Source organism: Tympanuchus pallidicinctus, unplaced genomic scaffold (genome assembly GCF_026119805.1).
Source record: "Tympanuchus pallidicinctus isolate F22 unplaced genomic scaffold, pur_lepc_1.0 scaffold1, whole genome shotgun sequence".
Classification (NCBI taxonomy): domain Eukaryota; kingdom Metazoa; phylum Chordata; class Aves; order Galliformes; family Phasianidae; genus Tympanuchus; species Tympanuchus pallidicinctus.
The window spans coordinates 54,899,669-54,916,005 of record NW_026294618.1 but is presented as its reverse complement, the minus strand read 5'-3'; the positions used below and the strand labels follow the sequence as shown (position 1 = coordinate 54,916,005).

General features: G+C 39.3%; 1 protein-coding gene across 3 annotated transcripts in view; it reads right to left on the bottom strand.

The window, feature by feature from the left end:
* The window catches only part of PDE7B (phosphodiesterase 7B), a 160,705-nt gene that overhangs the window by 22,636 nt on the left and 121,732 nt on the right, over positions 1–16,337 (bottom strand). For all 3 annotated transcript variants that reach the window (XM_052680755.1, XM_052680739.1, XM_052680749.1), the window contains one exon: positions 9,077–9,160. In XM_052680755.1, coding sequence (XP_052536715.1) covers positions 9,077–9,160 — 84 coding nt within the window. The remainder of the gene's footprint in view (positions 1–9,076; positions 9,161–16,337) is intronic.

Below are 16,337 nucleotides of genomic sequence, written 5' to 3'. Positions count from 1 at the left end.
AGATCAAAAAGAGTCAAAAGCAAAGCAGCTCAGAGCAAACGCTGAGATTTTGCCTTCAGCTCAAAACCAAGCCAGAATCTCCCAACAGCATAGAGCCATTCCTGGTGCATGGGATCCGCCACCTGACAAAAATCAAGACACAGTTTTAAGATGAAGTGAATGATGTGAATGACAGAGCTGCACATTGAGCATACCATCTCCTAATTGGCAATAGTAAATTTCAATTTAAGTTCTAAGCACAAACTTTTGATGATCACACCTGATGTAAGTCATACAATGACTTGAAAAGATAAAAAGTTACTGGCAGATATTGCTAGTTAGATTAAAATGAATTACACATAAATTAATCAAAAATATCTTTCTAGATATCAAAATGACAATTGTGGAATTCAGGGTACTAAAATGCATGCTATATCTGTCTAAAGAGAACAAGCTGCAAGGCTCATGTGGGAAGAATTTAGTAATTACATGCAATTTTGAAATTAACATGAAAGGCGAGCAAGAATATCTTTTGTTTATACCCATAAAACTTCCCTTGAGAATTGTGTTTAATCACTGTGGCAACTTCTGAATGTTTTGTTTACATAAAACAGCACAACATGTCTCACTCAGATGTGCATTCTCTTCTCCTGTGGAGTTACTGCCTAGCACAGAGATTGGAGAATCCCATTTTTGTATATTGAACAAAATTACTTCAGGGACTGTATTAACATAACTCCACACTTTGAGGACCATCCATGCTTTCCTCACAAATCCTAATGTTTATATTCAAAAACACCGTTCATCTGAGCTCACAGTGCATCTCCTGATGTGTTTTAGCAGGGAGCAAGTTAAGATAAACTCTTCATGAGGTCACTTGACATCCCTATCTTGCGTGCATAATATCAGATCATAGGCAATGTCTGGTTGCTACACCTTCAAGAGGAAGTCTGGTAGCCTTCAAGAGGTTAATAAGCCATAGCGGTTGCCTTTCTGCTAACAGAGTTCCTCCCGTTCACAGATCTGGTCACCTTAACACGACCTATGGCACACTACAGCCCGACTGCTGTTATTTCAGGGAAAGAGGTTTCCTGCACCAGGAGCTGCTACAAGTTTTCTTCCAGATTTCTTTGCTGAGCAGGAGCGTGCCCGCAGGCAGTGCGAACATAAAAATTACAGAGGTTATGTTAACAATGGTTGAGTTAACATCCAGGAACGATCACATAAATCAAATTTGGACAAGGATGTACTTAACACTACACCAGACGTTCATTACACTGTTATTGTTCTTTTCAAGTAAACAAACTTGGTTATGCATTCAAATAATGTGTGTGAGTTCTCCTTCACAGCATCTCCTTTTTTATTTTATTGCAGCTCAGTGCACAACAAAAGCAGGTCACTCAGCAGTATGAATGGGTAACAGCAGGCTTATTAATTTTCAAAAGCCTGCTGATTCAGAAGCAAAAAATGTTTTTTCCTTTTCTTTCCTTTTCTAAAGGGATGGAAAACAAGAACAGCATACACAAATCACATTTAAACATCCTCTTTTGAGTCATACAATTTACAGTACCCAATCCCTGTTCTGAGGATGTAAAGACACTGGGTACCTATCCATTGCTCATCAAGCATACGCCTCAAGAATCAGGCAGGATTGATGGAGAAGTGCTGAAATATCCAAAAGATAAAGTGAGAGGATCAGAATTTATTGCCCAGATCATTTGAAAACAGAGAGGACCCTGGGAAGCAATTAGCTTCTGTAATACCAGAGACAATTTCCTGCTTTGACAGCTGACTAGAATGTTTTTATTAAGAGCTCAAGATGCATTCATTTAATTGACTTAATTGACTTAAGAGGAACAGTTGGTATTTATCCACTGTTTATTTGGTTGTTTTTTGGTCAAATCATGCCAGGCATTTAGGTTACATTTACTGAAATCTTGTTTGGCAAACAGTGCATGACATGGTTACTAAACTTCTCTTACAAAGATGAATACATAGCACTGATGACAAAAAAAAAAAAAGCTGTGTCTCCTCACTTACATTAAGGATTTTTTACATCAACCAAAAGACAGGAGCAGCATAGATAAGGATAGTGAACTTACAAAGATAAAGTAAAAATTCATTCCAAAATTCATATTTCAAATTTGAACTTTGGAGAAGGCATTGGTAAATTAGAAGTAGTACAGGTAACCTCTATTCTCTGCACTGTCCGAGCTTTCCCATTACCTTGAACAATACAGTCCAAAAACCCTCCACAAAAGAAGCTGCAGTTTTGAAGATAGGACTGAGAAAACATACAAAGCGCAATAAACCTACAGCGAACTGTCAATTGGCAGCTCTCAACCTAGTGTAGAAGGACCAAGATGCTCACGTAAATGTCTCAGCTGCACTTCTGAATCTCAGTTGGTCACCACAACTAAGAAGATGGAGATGAACACCTTACACTAGATACTGTCTACAGATTGCAAAGTGTTGTACTAAAATCTTGCAAATTTAGAAAGTCTCATGAGACTTCTTCAACCTAGAGAGGAATCCAAAGAGTTCTTATGCACATTTTGTTTCCACTTGCCGCTCTAATGTATTTAAAATGACGCTGAGGCTAAGTAACAATGGGGTTTTAGGGGCAGGATCATTGTTTGTAATACTTTAAGCCCAAGGTTTGTTTGTTTGTTTGTTTTTTACTATTGTAATATACTTGCTAATTATACTAAAATCCAAAATTAGGTATTTTGAAATGTGTAACAATCAAGTAAAAATGCTTTATTTCATTCACTGTCTTTTTTATCCTTGTAAGAAATGACTACATAAAATATGATTCCAAAACATTAATAAGTATGAGCAAACTGTGTTCTTTGCTCCTTGACTTTTGATAAAACTCAGTTTTGGAGACCAAGTGCTTTATTTTGTTAGCTGCCACTGTTACAACTGTATTATTTCTCTTTGAATGGGTTAAAAACAGTCTTCCATTGAGGAAGAGGCTATGAGAAAGAAAGTGGGAGTCCAAACACATCAGAGAAACACCAAATATCAGCAGGAACAAAACAAAACTTTTAAAAATTTGAGTTAAGATTAAATCCTTCACCTTACTGCATAACTGCATGAAATCAATGTAGTGCCCTGTTTACAGAAGAGGGGTTTGTATGCTTCTTTGTCTAATATAGTTAATGAAATGTGAGAGGTTCCAGAACACCAATTTTTTAAGTCATGTTGCTATGGGGTTTTCTACTCTTGAAATATTATGCTTCAGGTGATGGTGCTTGTAACAGATCACTTTCTGAATTACAAAGTTCCTGCACAACTGCTGGCAACTCGAAGAACACCTGTCCTACAACTTTCCAACCACCCCAAAACATATTACTTCTAAGACTGAAAGAACTGGGGTTGCAGATGCCAAAGAAGTAACAGAATATTAGCCTTAACAACAGGAGCAGGAATAGATTATATACAAATCTCAGATGAATTTAGATTTTATTTTCTTCACATTTTACAGCCTTTATTCGGGTCATCCATCATTGTTATGAAAACAAACATCTTGGTAACAATTATTAAGTCTCCTACAAACCCTCGGGAAACAGTATGGTGTGTTGTTTTACCACAAAGCCATTATCATTTCAATATGAGCTTTTGTTCTGCCACATCAGTCTTGGTACAGGAGCACATTCAGAACCCTTCTTCTCCTCCCTCCCCCACTAGAACTGCAAATGTTTTATAACCGATTATAGTTTCTCTAACAGGAAACCGTACATCCCCTACCCCCCCCATCCCCACCCCCCTTGAAAAAAAGCAACATAACCTGTAGCAACAGTAAACCCAGCTTTCATTTATCATCTTAATGATCCTTTCTCCTTGTTCTCTCTTTTCCTCTGGTCATTTGGAAAGCATCCCCAGTGTTATCTTCAGTACACCCTTTCCCTTTTCTAATCAGAGAAAAGAAGGTGGGGTAGCAGACTGGGTCACGCAAAATTTGGACGCTTTTAAAGGGACATTCTCAGTTGAACTGAATCCTAAATCTGTATTAAAAATGGCACAAACCTGCATAATCACACCAATGTTCACTAAAACTGTGTGTTTGCAGCACAGCTATTTTTTTTTCTGAAGCTACTGTAGCCCCAATTACTGCATTTTGCTAGCATACGAAAACACATACATCAGCAAGTTTTACATTTTGGCTTTCATTTTCTACAAAAGAAAAGCAAAAGCTAAACAAAGAGTAAGAGCAGCAGGAAGTAGAACATAATTTCTACTCTACCTTGGTATTAAATTTTGCAGAAGTTAAGAACTTCCAAAAACAAACATTCAGAACAAACACAAAAATCCACCTCAAACAAACAAAGAAAACTTTCTGTTGTTTGATTGAAGGAGGAGTGCAGGAAGACAAGGATAGACCAGGGTAACTTCCAGTGACAAGAGAAATTTTTGAGTGCAGTGTGAAGTGTCCCCAGAAAACAGAATAATCTCTGTGCTGCAACACTATTAAGAGAAACTCGATTCCTCTTTCTTGAAGAGGAAAACTGAAAGCAAGGCCATAAGCTGACTTCAGTGCTGGAAATATTCTTGTCATTCAAACAAGATGCAAGCTAACCTGATTAAGAAGTCTGTGGTGCCTCTACAGTTGATGAGTATCTTTTGGACGTGTTTATCCATGAGGACTAAGGGAGGTATTATGTAGAAATGATGCAGACCTCATGAGATCTCTCCCTTTCTAATTTAATAACCATCTGGAACTTTGGCTTCATCTCCACAGGCTGGGTTGGGATCCGAGTAATCCAATCAGTCCTTTAAACTTCCTCACAAGACTTCTAGTGTCCTAATTTAACCCAGGTCAGAAATATTTAAAAAGGCATCTCTCACTCCCACTTCCTTTTCTAGCCAAAGGCAACAAAACAAGACAGTTAACCAAATTTTTTTTTAACCTCATTCATTTGGATTCAGGATACTTGATGTTTCAGTTTTGGGTCGGTGGCTGTGGTTAAGTTTTATTTTCCCTGGAGAAGGGCCCTACCTGAAAACCTTGGAGTTGTTCAAAATCCAAAACCAAAAATGAATGTAAATTTTGCAAATGGATCTTTCTGTAGACAGGCAGAAACCGCAGATTCAAACATCCACAGACTTTGGTTCTTTGAGATAGAGACTTTTTCATGAATTCATATCTTCCTTTACTAACTCTGACAATACTTTTTATTTCTGTGTTACATAATTCATTGCATGCTGGCAAAGCATCACCTTATGCACAAACAGAAAAACGGGACTTTGCTTGACTCCATTCAGATTGCAAATCAGGGAAAGAGACTGAGTAGTAACTATTATCACTATTTACCACTATCTGTTGCTAAAAACATATAATATATACTAATTTATTTGCTAAGCAAAGCTTAAAGTAGGTTTTTTTTTTTTATTCAGCTTCTGCCTTAATGCCAGCAAGATCCTAGGCAACATACAGATACAGCCTTGGAATATCAGCAAACATGTTTTGACCTTTTAGATACTCTCAAACCCCACTGTAAGTTTTCGGTGTGCAATGTGTAAGAAAAAAGAAATATTTTTACACCATTTGGTAACAGTGACTCCATCCTTTCAATACCAATTATACAGATGAAAATTGCCAGATACTGGGGTACTGGGATACACAAGATAAGGGAAGCAAAGGGATGATTGATTCTGGGTCAAAACCCAAACGTTCCTAATGCAGAATTTCTCAATAAAATGTGAAAAATGAAAGCAGAAACCATTTTAATAATATTCATCTATTCAGTACAGAGGAAGAACTTAGTGTAAGGGAGATGGAAACTAGAGAATCACTATGCCTCGCTTTCTGACAGACTGACAAGCAAATTTGTAAATAAAAAGTTATTAATCACCCATGTATCTTAAAGGCAATAAAACAAAGCATCTAATCCAACCATAATATGGTGATGTCTTTTTGGTTGTTGCTACTTGCCCACCTACAACACTAGATTTATCGCAGGGAATTCCCTGAAACTTTTAATTAATGCAATGAAATGATGTACTACCACAGTCACATCTCATCAAGGGATAATGAAATCTCTCTTAATCAAGGCATATTAGTCACTGGAGGGATACAGTCCAGTGATTCAGTGAGCAACTTTGTCACCAGAGAACTAAATTACAGGTGTCTTAACTCAGGCATGCCTGGCTCATGTGCTGCATGCAACCCAGCATAGCTTGCACTGCAGCTATCCCCTGCCATCATGGCAAGGGCTCTGTCCTAGCACCCACTGGCATTCATCAATACCTGTTGAATGTTGATGGAGACTGAGCAGTGGATGTGAGCACAGTCATCTCACATCCATCTGAATTCTAGAATTATCTCAGAGTCCCAAAAGCCATAGGTGCAACTACATCTCAAGGAAGGCTTGCAAGTAGGTCCAGAAAAGACAGGAAGATGCTATAAAAACCCTTCATCTCCTCCAAAAGGATCTTTCAGTATCCTTATGTTCCTGACAGCGTAGCACTGACAAGGTGAAATAATGCTCACTGAGTTTCTGTATATTACAAAAAGCCATTGGAGGAACGTTTAGATGGCATCACAAATGTTAGCTCAAATAGCTGTGCTCCCTCTACCTTAAAACAAGGGTGGTACTCAGAAAAATATTTCAGATGATACCAGAAAGTACCTCTAGTTAAAATTCCATTTGTCTGAATTAGTAAAAAACTGGAGGAATGTTTATGATACAGTTCCCTGCAAGTTGTGAGGATGTTTACCATAGTATTTTCTCTGCCTAGTCCCACTTCTCATTACTGCAGCAGCTTTTGTTAGCTGCCTATTGGTTAATGCCCTGCTCTCTTCACCTCCTCAATACAACATGTTGCAAAAAATGTAACCTAAAGATTTAGATACTGTTAAAAAAAAAAAAAAAAGCAGCATTGGCATTTACATGCCTATTGACACTAGGACATGTAGCACCATGCTTTTTGATGCTTATACAGCATGCACCGAAGAAATTCACTGGAAGAAGAAATTGATGGATATAAACAAATAAAATAGAAGTCTGTTTACTTCCTGGCAAAACACATCTGTATGCATCAGTACCGAGCATCTTCCTGTGTCATAAATGTCACTTCAGTCCACTCTTTGGACTGAAAAACTAGGCTACACCACTCCCCATGCAGAAAAAAGTACAGATAGAACTGAACACAATGAGAAACCCCAGATCAGGATCACTGCTTTTCCTTGCAGAGTCATGATCAGTCTTACTGCCTACTTTCAGATAAAGGAAAAGCAGCAAAAAAAAAAAAAAAAAAAAAAAAAAAAAAAAAAAAAAAAAGCAAAAAAAAAAAAAAACCCAGCAAAAAAACCCATAAGAGAGCATAAAACCCAGCTGCCCTCCCACGTAGGAGCAGAGGTGCCTGAAGAGAAACAGATCACTTTTAAACTCAGCAGTAGAGCAGAAAGGTTACAGAGCACCCTGCTCCACACACAAGTAAAGGCTGTGGCTCTCAGCCTCCCTCCTCACAGCCCTCTCCCCTGACAACCCCTGGACAGCGCCAGCCCATCCCAGATCTGGAAAGATCTGTCTATAAGGAATAAAAACAAAAGTCCTATAGTCAGTTTCTTTGATTTCTTTAACTGGGGAAGACATACAGTGAGAATTTTAAATAACATGCTTGTATTCAGAATAAAAAGCAAATAAGGAATTCACTTAGTCACATTCAAATGTGAGTGTATATTCCTTCTAAAACAATTCTCATTCATAAAGTATTTTCTCTTAGTCCTTATGAGGGCATCAACATTTCCAGCTAGCCATATAGAAGTTTTTTCTTCACATTCATCATTGACAATTGGCAGTATGAAATTACCCTGAGCTCTGCACAACCAGTATATGTTATTCCCTGCTTGTCCTGGCAAAATGTCTGGATCTGTACTATCCCTTACACCTTTCTACCACAGCCACAGCAAGCATTTGGATGGAGTTAAGACCTAGAAAACACCTTCTATGAGCAAAGCTGAGAGCAAGCACTTTGCTAAACTGCAGTACTTCTGCCAGCTCGTGCAAATGCAGCGGATCAGAGCCCAAGTCCTCCCTGCCTATTGGTCTCTTTCCTCCTGACTCCCAGCCAGACCTCTCCCTTTGCAGCTGGTCTTCTCCTTCCTGCCACCTACCTCTCCCCTTCCCAGTTTTTCTGGAAAGCACTCACAAAAAGATTTTAAAGTTTGCTCTGATAATTGCTTTTTAATGAAAACCACAATGGCTGGAAGATTATAAAGCGTAATCGCTAAATAAAGGGTTGGAGTTTAGGTCTGTTTTGATGAAGACAGTAAATAACTTTTGTTTCAGAGGCTAACTGGAGCAATCTGTGCAGTACACAGGGATGTATCTAATCTGTCTGTGCCCGAACACTGCATTAGCACAACATCGAGACAATCCTACAGGGCTCAAGATGAAGAGCTCTCTGATTTGTATTTTTATTATTTGTTTACATACTGGCTAATTGGCTGTGATCAGTATATAGAATTCACCAGGTGAAAAAAAGCCCAACTTGGTATCTTTTTCTTTTTTCCCCCTTTTAAATTTACCCTCCTTTATTTACAACAGTGGCAAAATAACTTCAATCAAAATGAGGTTAAGATTATTTTTAACAGATGTTCACTGCTGGCCTGACCCGAAATCTATTGACGTCAATGAGAAGACTCCATGGGGCTTTGGATTGGGTTCTAATTGTTGGAAAAATTAATGTTATTGTAAACCACTGGTCAGTGCTGTCACATGCTCTCTGTCTGTGCCAATTCTATATGACCGGATAACAGACTCACATAAATCTGTTCCAACTGCTGTTAAGAGGCTAAAGGACATCGGGGTTTATCTTTTTAATTCTGAAGCAACCCCAGCTCTTCCCAGCACGCCCCATGGCACTACTGTACTTACTTGACATGCTCTGCATTATGGACACTATTCACATATAACCACAACATTTTACAGTCAAATACTACGTGGAAATAATAGGATTATTAATGCTGATTGCGTGAAGATAGCTGGACTACAGATATGTATATGATGAGATACATTGGCTCATTTACTTTCTATGCTGAGTAGAAAAAAATAATTAAATTCAGACCCAAAGGAAGGGTTGCACTTACTGTTAAGAAGACGGAAGTCTATGAACGGGTAGGAGCCACGGCGCTCGGAGAGAACCCCTGTCTGACCTCTCACCCGTGCATCTCCTGCAAAACACAAAATCCCCCGAGACATTAGAAGGGGCAGCTGTCTTTCTCTGCTGTTTAGGACCAGATCTATTTTCTGTTCAATGTGATGTTACACTCCTCCAGAGGGAAAACTAAGGTCCAAAAAAATCATCTCCATGACATCCCTAGGTAACTGGGTAAAGCACTACAGCTGATCCTCTTATCAGAAAAAGGCACAAGAAAAAATGTCTTCTTCCCATTGAGCAGCTTCCTGCTCAGTAAGAACACTCTCAGGAGTATGGTGGAGGTCTTGTTTCTTTTGTCCAAATAAGTGAGTTGAATTCTCACTGTCACAGCATCACACATGAAGGGCTCGGCCTTGGACTGGGCTCACTGTCCAGCAGACCTCCAAAGCTGTGGGACTGGCCTCAAAACCATGAGAGGATGAAAAAAGCCCAAAACCAAAATACGAGGGTTGTTTTTTTGTTTGTCTTGTTTTTCTTACTGCTGCTCTTGACCATTCTGGAAAACGTCAGCTGCCTTCACTTCTAACACAGAAGCTGCTTTATTTAACTGAAACCTGACATTCTCAAATCAGCATTATTCCACAGCTTTAGAATGTATGTTTATTTCCACAGCTTTAGAATGCATTACAAAGTGACAATACAATGGTAAGTATCCCTGTATAACTCACATTGATTTGTACCTGACTTGCTATGCAACATCGATGAAATAGGCAAAACTCGTTTGAGATGAAAGATGCTACTCAGCATGTGCAGGGGATACAAAACCTCTTTCAAAGTAGACAGAAAGTAGATAGCTTTTTTTAAATATGGAAATGTAAAAATCGTATATTGTACTGTAACTTTCCCAGTTCCACATGGGAAAAATCCCAAGAACGAGATCTTAAATATTCTTAAAGAATAAGTTTTGAGAATTTAGAAGCTCAGGTCAGGGTATTCCAGCTCTCTGCAACACCAATTCCTCCTCTGCAGGAGCACAGGCCATCATGCTGAAAACATACTCACTGTACTTCCAGAGACAGCTTGCTAAAGGCCTCTCAGAGTTCACAGTACAATTATGAATTATTAGTTATTTTGAATTGTGCTTCCTCTGGGGACCTGAACACAGCATCTGAATAATCTAAACAAAAGTTGTTGAAGAATTTGGCTGCTAGTTCTAGCTTCTACTGCTCATGTTTAAAAACAAGAAAACATCTTCCAGCATGAAAGAAGGACCTAGTTAGATGCTGTTATTTTTTCTATCTAAAGTTCTCTTAAAATGTGCTTGCAATTGTTTTAAGGGAAGAAAGCCAAACAGAATGATTAAGTTGACTATTTGAAGGGGGAAAAAAATCTTCTATGCCCTCTAGGGGTCCTTAGGGGCATGAAAGACACAGGAGCATGCACTCAAATTAAGAATATTTCAAACACAGTCACTTCAGATTATAAACACAAATCTTTACTTTCATCTGGCTGTTTTGTTTCCAGTGACAGAACATGTGTTCCCTGTGCCCAGCTGCCAACCCACAGCTCCCCTGCTGGCTCCAAGGATCCAGCCTCAAGCTACCCGAGCTGCCCTTAACCCCACACACCCTTTTGCATGGCAGGAGGGGTAAACCTCTGCCTGCCCCTCAACTGTGGCAGCTCAGAGGTGTGCAGTTTCAAGCCACGTGCAACTGCAATAACTCAGGTATAGAAACCTATTCCCTTCTCTCTGGGTGGAGCGAATAGTTTGTAAAACAGTAAAGCAGGATTCATTGGCATCCATGAGTCAGATCTCCCCTGTCAGCACCCTCACATAAAAGCACTGCTCACCACCACAGGTGGACCCGCTGTGTTGGCTGACTCATGCAGAAAGGTAACAATGGCGAGCACAGGGCATAAGGTACATTAAAAAAAAAAAAAAAAAAAAACACAACAGAAAAGGCAGGCTTAAGCCTGCCACCCATCAGCTATCAGCAAATAAAGAATGGGTTTAGACTCAAAGCACGCCTTAATTGAGGCCTCTGTTTTTCTGTATGCATCAATGAATTAAAAGGAAACTGCAAATAACCCCCTGCATTAACAGACTAGGAAACATATAACTCCTGACTGACTCAACAAATGATTTGAAAGAGACAAAATTCAAACCCCAAAAGTCTAAAAAAAAAACAAACACCCCAAACCTTAAGATACGCAGTAGCGTAAGAAAGAATGATTTTTCTCTCTGAACATGAAAGAACAGACTTATCAGATCAAGAGGTACACCATAGTACTGGAAAATAACAAAATCATACAGGGTTACAAATGGAAACTCTCATCTTAACACTGTGATCCCAAATTTTGATGGAGAGACTGCTGTAGGTAGGGAGACAACTCAAATACAGAAGAAAACAGAACATGAGCTCTCCAAAGACAGACCAAAACCAGATAAAGCCTGTCACTGAATTACCTCTAATAAAATAGCTCTTAGGTAGGAAAATAACATTACAGTATATTTCGACCATATGGACTTCATCAAATGTATGAGAGAAGGCAAGAGATGAGTACAAAAATTTTAAATTGGAAAAAGACTAAAGGCAAGAAGATAACAAGATGCGCTGAAAGGAAACTTCTGCTTGTGAGCAATTACTACATGGTCTTTAAAAAATTCATACTGGGAACAGGTTTTTTTTTTCTTCCTTTCTTTTCTTTTTTAACTAATGACCTTGGCTTAGAAGAAAAGCTAGTGAGATCTAATGATAACGCAAAGCTGGGAATATACAGGTATGTACAGCTACAATTATTTTAAATAAACTTCACTGCTACTGTGATCTTCTTTGCCTCTACGGCCCAGATGCCTGCAGCTTCCACTTCCATTTTACTAGCAGCACAACTTCCTCTCACAGTGCTGTTGATATCTCCTATGGAACTAAAGCCTTGCTAACCCAAAAATATATACACAGTTCAGGAAAGGTAATTCCAACAGACTCAGAGGTGAGGGAGGTGTTGATGCCATCAGACAACACTTAATGGAAGCTCATGTAAAAAAAGAGTGCCTGAGAAAGCTCAGTTCCTCCTGGAAAAAGGACAGAGAGGGACATCTAGAATGGTGATCAGGGCACCAGAGAATCATTTCATTTAAGAAAGATCATCCTGCAGTAATCTCTGTTGCTGATAAGCAGCAGAATAAAAAAAAATAACCATCTCGGTCATCAGAGGAATTTTTATACTGAAGAAAGAGATAATGCAAGCAACTGGTGGTAAAGTCTTAATGCTGAAACTTTACCTGAAATTGGTAAGGAATGTGCATGGTAATGAATAAACTTCAAGTTAAGAACACGTGAATGAATTTTAACAAGCAAACTTGAGGACCTGAAGTCGTAGGAGATTACTGACATGATCAATATCAACTATTTGTATCATTTTACGTTTTCACAGACTTCAGAAGCTTGGACTATGTCAAACACTACAGAAATCTATATGCAGAATAAATCTGCATTCCCACTGACAATAAAAACCACTAAAACCCTTACATTCCAGGATTATTAACTCTGCCCTCAGGAAAGGCAAGTTTCTGATGAGTCAAAGATGTTATCCAGTAGCTCTACCTCATCAATCTGTTATTTCAGAATACTTTACCAGGTGCCACCTAGTCTCTCTCTGAGAAGGATTAGTTAGGAAGTGGCGGTGGGCTAAATCAACCACACCTGATTTCCTCCACTCTTTCTTGGTGAACTGATTAGGAAAACTTTTATATTCTTCTCTATTACTTTTAATTACATATAAGTACATTGAACAGAGAATCACTAAGAATTGGGATTGTGCCAGATTTGCACCATACCACATGATTTTGAATTTCCGTAAGTCAAGGGCCTTTAATGGCAACACATCAGTCTCCTTCCCTTTGACTTGATTTGGCTTTGATGGGACTTTCATCAGCCCCAGAAGATCTTTACATGTCTTTGCTCTCCACCTTAAAATCAAGCTAAACAATTGTTCTGACAATTTATACAATTAGCAGCTTAAGATAAATAATCCTTTTTGGAGAAAAAGGAAGGATTCTGTGGAAGCAGGGCAGGAAATTTTGACAGCTCATTGTGTTCCCAAGTGAAACAAACAGGGCGAAGGGAAACAGCAAGGGTACAGGTCCTCCCTGGCTCCTTCAGGCTGAAGTTGTGTGGCTGGAATGTTCACAGTCAGGGTGAAGTTGCTGCACTCTTGCTTCAGCCAAATCACCAGGACAGCTTCCAGCGAAGACCTCTCCTGGTAGTCACTGCACACTTTAATTTTACTTCATCCTCATTACAACAAGCAGATAAGAAGACAAAGCAAAGAGGTCAAAGAAAGCTGTATTAGGTAACAGGAGCCTGTGTGGACATGAGGCAGCTGACAACACATGACTGACAGGCACAGCAGCTTACAGTCATGGAAAAACGTCGAGCATGGCAAGAGCCAATGTGCTATGACAGCAGACAGGGACAGCACAGGTTCAGGGCAGAAGGGTTAAGAGAAGAACGAAGCAGCCCTGGGCTGCCTCATATATTTGGAGCAAACAGCCATCTGCACTGAAGAAAACAACTTCTCCAAGACTTGCCTGAAGTGATGTGGAATTCAATTTCACTGAGTAAACACAACAAATTAGGAGAGAAAACAGGTCTATAGCTGGGACAAAACAACCAAGCAGCCTCATGCAGCAGAAGTCAGGGCGAGCCATCTAATTTTTGATTTTATTTAGTATACAACTCCATGTGGTAAGTCAGTATACCACAGAGAATTCACAGGAGGTTACAAGTATTTATTCTGGTTAGATTTTTCTACAATTTTCATCCAAATATTTCTTAAGCTGACTTTAAGCTTTAGGACACATCCTGCAGTCTCTGAGTGCTTTCCGTGGAAAACAGAGGGGCAGTAACAAGGCCACCTGTGCATGGAACTCAGTAATATAAAGGCTTGAGATTTCCTCAGGTGGGGGAAGATGATGATATTGAAAACACCATTATTTTGGGTGAAAGGCAAGCTCAGACTGAAAGATTAAGAACAAGTAGAGGATTCCAGGAATTATTTTTGATTTGAAATCAGCTAATGCTTGTTCAGAAAGATTTGTATTTGTACTTGTTTTGATTATTTTCCTTCAGTTCTCCTAGTGTTACAAGGATCACAGCTGTAAATTCCTGCCTGCAGAAAGCACTTCATGCTTATTCCCTCACGTGCGCAAGATCTGAAGTGAACAAGGTTTCCTTTGAGCAGACAAAGAGATTGACATTAAGCTTTAGGGAGATGGGATAACTCCTTTCTAGTGGGAGAAACACTCTGGGAGCCACCTCACTTCATCCACTTATGAGCACCGAAGTTTTAAGTACCTGAATGCTCCCAAACATTAAGTTTTCTGCATCTTATGATGGTTCCATCATTTCTGTTAACAGTCCTAACAAGCTCTTAAATAGCGTTTAAACCCAACACATTTGGCAGCTTTGTTTCAGAAGGCTCTGCAGAGGAAGACAACTGTCGACAGTCCCTTTTAAAAAAGGATAAAATGATAGTGTAGAATCTTAGAGAAGATCACTTAATTCCTCTTGCAGTGTTCTACCCCATCAACATACAACCTTCAGAGAGTAATAATAAAGTAAATAAATGAACAGAATAATTCTTATACCAGTACTGCAGGTAAAGGCTTGAATTACAAAAGTTTTGCCAGTTTCCTTTTCACAAAGGAGAAACTTAAACTTCTGATCTGAGAAACCAGGAATTCGCTGTGGAGATCTGAATTTTTTGGAAAAAGTTTCTTTCAGTGAGATAACATATTTTGAGCTACAGTTATTTATTTTTACTAGTTACTTGAGTTTCAGCTTTCAAAAGTCCATCTCCAAACCAGCAACTCCTGAAGACAAGACATCCCTCACCCCCTGCTTTCTTACGGAACCATATTCAGAGCAAATTGTGGTTGCCACTCAACATAAACTACTGGCATTGCCTGACTGTAGAAGGCAAGCATAACTTCTGCTTTCCTTTACTGAACAAAGTCTGTACAACTGCTGTATCAATCTCTTAATATTAGCTCTACTTGTGCCAGTCTGGATACATGATAGATCAGAAGCTGTCAATCTGCTCGTAAAACCCTCCTCAATACTGATAGTCTCCTGATACAATCACCCATGTCCTGATGCACAGCTAGGGGAAGACACTAGGATCTGCAGACATGCTTTGAACACTTGTCCACTCTGGCAAATGGACATCTGGAGTAAATGTAACTAAACGTTAATTTTACAGACACTCTTGTAATCCTTCCTTAAAGCATATTACATCACACCTGGTAACCTGGGAGAACTGGGTTCGAACTGAAAGATCTTGAGGCAAAACTGTCACAGCATGCAGAATTTGAACTGAAATTCAAGGAGATAAAAGTTGCCACAGAGAGCCAGGTAAGAGCAGTCATTGCCCGTACCCATGTCCTCTTCCCACACCTGTTTGTACTTGCACGAGCAAACACAGAACACACAGAAAAAAACAGCTGCATCCAACCAGAACAGTCAGAGCCGACTACAACAAATAATCAATCCTACACGTTCTAATGAAGGTAGCTTTTCAAAATGCCAGTATCTTATATTGCACTGGAAGTGCATTCAGTGGTTTCTGAGCTTAGTAATGTATTGTGAGTTATTGCCTTACGGCCAGATGTATTTCATGTATCCTCAGGTGTAAGCGAGGGGAGAAGAATAGGTACCTCCACCCAGTGACTAACACTTAACAGACTGGTTGCCTAACACAGCTGCACGTTTTTGGTTTTTACTGCAGTGAGTCTAAGTCATGCTGCTCCTAAATTAAGCGCCATGGCTACAAACACAGCACGATGCAGGGAAAATCCCAGGCCTTGTTCATGAGGATTGCTTTCAGGCAGTTGGGACCACACCAAACTTATCTGTAAGTACATTTTAAACCTGCAATTAGCCCTGTGACTGATACTACTTAGTTTGTAATAAATACCAATAGACACACGCAACTTCAGCTCCTACCAACGTGTGCGGGCACACCCTCAAGTACATACGGTGTAGTCTCATCTCTGTAGCATTATCCCACAGCTCCATTAAAGCAAAGCACTTGCTATGCAATAGTAATTGCACTACAGCTCCCTATGAAAAGAAACAATTAAATTCTAATTGATAATTACTTAATTCTAGCCCCATATGAAGAAGCTCATATGAAGTTCACACAAAGTAGCATAGAACACAAAGACAGAAAGGGAGCATAAGAAAATG